The 6,506-nt window shown below is 36.6% G+C and overlaps 1 protein-coding gene across 1 annotated transcript; it reads left to right on the top strand.

Annotated features, from left to right (window-relative positions):
* Nucleotides 1-3,315: 3,315 nt before the first annotated feature.
* Nucleotides 3,316-4,962, top strand: LOC149622737 (uncharacterized). Its single transcript, XM_089853495.1, has 3 exons — nucleotides 3,316-4,023; nucleotides 4,089-4,175; nucleotides 4,254-4,962. The coding sequence occupies exons 1-3, from the start codon at nucleotides 3,757-3,759 to the stop codon at nucleotides 4,920-4,922; spliced, it is 1,023 nt and encodes a 340-aa protein (XP_089709621.1). The 5' UTR covers nucleotides 3,316-3,756; the 3' UTR covers nucleotides 4,923-4,962.
* The last annotated feature ends 1,544 nt before the right edge of the window (nucleotides 4,963-6,506 follow it).

Raw genomic sequence — 6,506 nt, 5'->3', positions numbered from 1 at the left:
TTGTACGGTCTTACATCTCAATGTTCGCGGCTAAGGCTTATTGTCAATACTGTTTAACCCTATTTTACGGTCTGGAAGAAAAATCTAGTCATTCTTGCTCGGAAACGGCTAAGTGTTACCGCTGTTTAACAACGGAGGCTTATCATGAAAAAGACGAGTATAAACTCATAAGATGCGAGGAGTGTAATAGATATTTAAAGGGAACCGAATGTTTCAATAACCATAAGAGTAACGGAACATGCGGAAATTGCGCTCGCGAAATAAAACCAAATCATAAGTGTGATCTAAATTGCAAAAATTGTAAAATTACGCATGAAAAAAATCATTGTTGGGTGATGCCCCTAGATATTGATTATCCTCCTGTTCGTCTTCTATACTTCGATTGTGAAACTATCCCTTTAAATAATGAACACACTCCCGTACTCTTGGTTTCCGCTGCGCAAGAATCCGTTGATTCAAAAGAATTTACCATTCGTGTCTTTAGGGGCTTTGATTGTATAAAGGATTTTATAGACTATCTTTTCCAATGTGAGACAAGCTCTATTAAAAAGGGAAATAAGAAAGTAAAGGTTGCGCGAATGTTGTTTTCCGATGTAATCTGCTGCGCTCATAACGGGGCAGGGTTCGATTTTTTCTTTATATTGAAAGAAATACTTAGAAGGAATATAGTTCCTGAGCCTATCTTCAACGGTTCAAAAATCATGGCACTCTTCTTAAAAAATCTAAAGATCAAATTCATTGACAGTTACAGATTTATTAGTGTCCCCTTAAGAAAATTTTCATCTACATTCGATCTCGGGGAAGAAAAAAAAGACTATTTCCCGCATCTGTTCCATAATGAAAAAACGTTAGACTATGTAGGCCCTATACCCGAGATACATCAATTTGAGCCCGATAATTTTAAAGATAAGGAGCACGCGGATTTTATGAAATGGTATTCGGAAAGAAAGGATAAGCCCTATAATCTGAGACAGGAGCTTGAAACATACGCTATTCAAGATGTTAAGGTCCTACAATTAGGAATGGAAAAATTTAGAGAGTTATTTAGGAATGTCTCCGGGGTCGACGTGCTTAACGTAGGTGGTATTACCATAGCGGGAACAGTAACTAATATTTTCCTTCACAAACATCTTGAAAAATACACACTAGGTGTCGTACCTGCAAAGGGTTTTCGTGGAAATTTTAGTATCGGAGCCTTAAAGTGTATAGCCTTGGAAGAAAAATTACGCGGGGTAAAATTTCAAACTGCCTTGTCATTGGAAGGGGAAAAAAGGGTGTCAAACTATTTAATAGACGGATATTGTAAAAATCCTGAAATTGTTTTAAACTATAACGGATGCGTCTATCACGGATGTGTAAAACACACAAAACATTACGAGTACAATCCTATAGTTAAAGATCTAAACAGAAATGTCTACGAAAGAACTCTAGATAGGGAAAATTATCTAAAAAAGATTTTACCGAACGCCGAACACCTCAATATTTGGGAATGCGAGTTCAATGAGAGATTACGAGATGATCCTGACGCTAAACTCTATTGTGACAGTTTAAAATTTAAACAACCAATTGGATCCAGGAGTGCCTTGTACGGGGGAAGAAGCGAGTGTATATGTCTGTATTATAAGGCAAAACCGGGCGAGTCTATTCAATACCTAGATATCTGCTCGCTCTATCCTTACGTATGTAAATGGGGCGTATTTCCTAAAGGTCATCCTGAAATTATTACGAAAGACTTCAACTTTGAACCTAATTTTTATTTCGGTCTTATTTCTTGTCGAGTATTAGCGCCCGAAAATCTATTTTTGCCTGTCCTTCCAATTAAAACTAAAAAGAAACTTTTCTTTGCTTTGTGTTTAAAATGCGTTGAAACTGAACAATCAGTCTGTACACATAATTCGGAAGAAAGATCCTTCTGTGGTTGTTGGCCAAGTCCCGAGGTATATCTAGCAGTTAAAAATGGATATAAGATTCTAGAGTTTTTTGAAGTCCAACATTACAAAGATAAGTTTGACAGAAAAGAAAATACCGGTTTATTTGACACGTTCATTGATTGTTACCTTAAAATTAAACAATCTAGTTCAGGTTGGCCTTCGGGAATAGAAAGCGAAGAGCAAAAAGAAGCGTATTTAAAATCAATTTATGACCGAGAAGGAATAGTTATTAATAAAGAAGAGATAGTGGACAACCCCACTCTCCGCGCCATTAGTAAACTATGTCTAAATTCGCTTTGGGGAAAAATGGGTTACAATACGGATAAGAGAAAAAATGTATACATTGACTCTTACGCTGGATTAGTTCAGATAATAACTGATGAAACGAAAGAACTGTTAGACCTGAAACCGGTAAACGATAAAATCTGTTTAGTCAGTTATAAACTAAAAAAAGAATACGCTCCTACCTACTACAAAGGAAGTCCCACGATAGCTTCCTTTGTTAGTTCATTAGGACGTATCGAGTTGTATAATACGATAAGTAAAATGGGTAAGAGGTTACTTTATTGTGACACTGATTCATGTATAGTTGTAACAAAGGAAGGGGAATATCTACCACCCTTATCTAGTAATCTAGGGTGTTGGACGGATGAGTTAAAGGGTGAGACGATTCTCGAATTTGTCTCGACAGGGCCTAAGTCGTACGCTTACCGTACCACAGACGGTAAATCTGTTATTAAAATGAAAGGTATTACCCTTAACAGAAGAAATGAAGAAATCATTAACTTTGATTCGATTAAAAGTGTTTTATATAGTCCCTCTAAAACTTTGTCGGTCACCGTTCCATTTAATGTTGTAAGACGTAAAGAAACAGCTACACTTTTATTAGGCAATCTAAAGAAAACCTTTGGATATAGTTTCAATAAACGTAGAGTCTTAGAGGATTACACAACACTTCCTTACGGATATTTAAATCATCAAGACCCGTCTGCCACGTCAAATGAGAAAACGGACCACTAAACATCGGGTCACGTTTTCCCACCTTGTTAAAGTGAGAGTGATACCGTACGAAGATCGAGTCAACTACGAGTTCATTGACGATATTAGAGAACGTTTTAAAAATGGAGAACGGGTTAGAGTATCGCCTCCGCTTAGAAACACCGATGACCATTTTACTGGCTGGCCCAAGCAGCTCGGGGAAAACAACGTGGGTAATAAATTTACTCAAATATAAAGACATTATCATGGACAAACCTCCTGATAGAATAGTCTATTGCTATAGTGTTTATCAGGACATTTTTGATGAACTGAAACTCTTTTTGCCTATTGAATTCCACGAAGGACTAATTCCTAATGATTCTGATTTTTTTGATAAACGAATAAATAATCTTTTAATCCTAGACGATCTAGCTAACACCTGTACCAAACAGGAGTTTATAAGTAATCTTTTTTGTGTCGGGAGTCATCATTTATCTTTAAGCATCGTGCTGCTGTCTCAAAATGTCTTTAACCCAGGTAAATATTCTAGAAATATATCATTGAACTGTTCTTATATCGTTATGTTTAAAAATCCTAGGGATAATAACCAGGTTCGCTATTTAAGTCGTCAGCTTTTTCCTACAGACACCAAACGCCTAACGGAAGCGTACGAAGAGTGTACCGAAAAAGCGTATTCTTATATCTTAATAGATCTAAAACAAAGTACCGATAATAGTTTAAGACTTAGGTCCAATATATTCCCCAATGAAGGACCGATGGTAATCTACGTTAGAAAATAATAATCCATAAAATATAAATCTCAATTTATTTAACCTCATTTCGAGACATGCCTTTACCCGTGTCGGTTAGGAACCAATTACCCTTTTTAAATCTCTTGCGTAAAAGCGGTGTGAAACAAAGAAAACTTTTAATATCAAAGTGTACGCGACCCCAATTGGATTGTATAAGCGGTATTTGTTATAATTTGAAGAACGGCGGTATTCCATTGAATCGTCATAAAAAGAAAAGACTTCAACGTTACAAAAACGTTATAAGGTATTTATCCAAGAGAGGTTTAAGCGACAAAAAGAGGCGACAGGTGTTAATTAAACAGGTAGGAGGATTCTGGCCGGCGTTGCTTTCAATGTTAATACCGACAATAGCTTCGGTCTTTACTAGATAATGAAAAAGTGCGTTTTAGTACCAGCGGCTTTACTGACGGACAATCAAAAGGAAGTTAACAGTTTAGACAACGCCATTAAAGAGGTACTGAGAAAGCCTGGTTCTGCCGAGGAAAAATTGAAGGAGTACCTTTTAACTCTTCAAAAATATTTATCTTTAAAGAGTTTAGCGGAGCCACCAAGCGTTACTATCTTGCCACCTACAACGAGTTCGTCTTTTCCAGCACCCGGAGTGTCGAGTAAAATACAGCCTCTAAGTCCTTCATCCTCGTCTTGGATTCCTCCATCGTGGCCTACCCCTATCCAGAATATACCTATTAATATCTCTACCCCCTCCCAAATTGTCCCTACTAATGTCGCTACCCCTCCCCAAAGTATCCCTTTTAATATCTCCTCGAGTCTGACTACCCCACAGCCTATAATGAGTAGTACAGCAATGGGTCAAACACCGGCGATATCGTTTACTACGCCAGCGTCTCTCTCTCGAACGACCAGTATGCCAATTTTAACACCCATGGGACCCGTGGTACCGAAACAGTCCGGGACGTCTCAAACGCCGAGTATGCCAGTTTTAACACCCATGGTACCGAATCAGCCCGTGACGTCTCAACAGGCCTTATCAACGAAGGGCGCTTCTGGTTCAAAGTTCCGGAAACTTAACCCTAACGATGAGACTTCGCCGAAAAAAAGACTCGCGAAAATTCCATCTACGAAATCAAAACCGTACCCTACACAAGCCAAAATAAAAAAAGATCGCGAAGCTAGTTTGAAAGAACTTCAAAAGCCCGAATCTAAGATCGAATGGGTAACTTATAGAAAGGCAAAAAAATAACCTTAATAATGATTATTACATTTTATATAAAAGCATCTAACTCATTATATTGAAAAACACGTATCTGATTATATAAAAGCATGTATTTGAGTATATAAAAAAGCTTGTATCTGATTATATATAAAAGCATGATAATTACAATTTATATAAAAGCATGATAATTACAATTTATATAAAAATTATAATCGAATAATAAATATTTTTATTCTCGCATTCAATACAAGTGTATCTGATTATTAAACATTACAACTTTAATATTTTATTGGTTACATTTTTCATATCTATGTCTTAACAAGTGAAGGCAGATATTCCATAAAGATAAGGCGTCGTTAATTTCCGTTTTATTTTCATACATTTTCAGAACTCTATGAAACGAATTTCCTAGACATCTTTGAATAAGGAAGAATATACAATGAGGTCCGCAACAAAGGGAGAACATATCTTGAATTAATTTATCGTTATAGATCCATCTGGACGCGTATTTGGCCAGGTTAATTTTATACGTATCCGGGCTCTGCCCGTAGCTGCAGAAAAAATTACCTTCATTGTTTTCACCGTAAATGGCTACCCAATGAAGTCCAGGATCCTCGGCTCTCTCCGTGTTCAGAACAAAACAAAATTTCTTCTTTCTAGGTTTCCTGGGAAGCATGTCTCTAGGAAAAGTACCTAGGTAGTAGGGTTTTGTCCTCTGGTCGCATGATAATATTTGATTTATTTGTAACGTATTCATATCACTTTAGATAGTTCGTATTCGTAAAACGTTCCTTTAATTATCTCGTTATTTTTGTCTTTAACGACGTATACTGGAGGATTACGGTATAAAACCTTATCAATAATAAAGATCTCTTTTGTAAAGTAGCCTTTATATCCCTTTGAAAAGGTTTTTTCAAATTTACTCAACCTTACTAAATCACCTTCTTTTAGCTTTGGTTTTGTCCCAGGTTTAATGGTACCGAAAAGACGGTACCACACCTTATGCTCATTTTGTAGATTAACATTGACTGGCGCGATACCAGTTGAGCGGTGTATCGAGTGATTGTAAGCCTTAACTATTTTTGGTAACGCACTCAGATAGCTACGAGTATCAGCGCTAGTTATGAATTTGTGTATTTTCTCTTGAACCGTTCTGTTAAATCTCTCGCAGATCGCAATTTTTTTATTCCCGTAAGCTACGTAGTGGTGAATACCTTTCTCTTTAAAATATTGCTGAACTGGTTTAGCTAAAAATTCAGAGCCAGCGTCCGTATTTATATTCGTGGGTACAACATCTTTATGTATTATTTTAAAAGCTCTTATAACTTCCGCGGAAGTCTTGTTTTTAATAGGTATAACGTAGGCGTATTTACTCAAAACATCTATATTACTTAACAAATATTTCATACCCTTGTTGTATCTGGAAAGTTTATCTAAAATTATTAAATCAGCCTGATGAGTCTCATCCATAGATGTCACTGTAATTTTATTGCGAGGAAACTTTAATCGACGATAACGATGAATAGTATAGGTGGGTTGTTTTAATAGAAAACTCTCAACTTCTTTCCTCGAAGACTGAGGAACTCCTTTCGTTAATTTATCCAATCCGGA

This window comes from Phalangium opilio, unplaced genomic scaffold (genome assembly GCF_054372755.1).
Source record: "Phalangium opilio isolate 3A_F unplaced genomic scaffold, DU_Popi_V2 ptg000118l_1, whole genome shotgun sequence".
NCBI lineage: Eukaryota > Metazoa > Arthropoda > Arachnida > Opiliones > Phalangiidae > Phalangium > Phalangium opilio.
The sequence above is the reverse complement of the archived record's forward strand: the minus strand, read 5'-3'. Positions and strand labels throughout refer to the sequence as shown.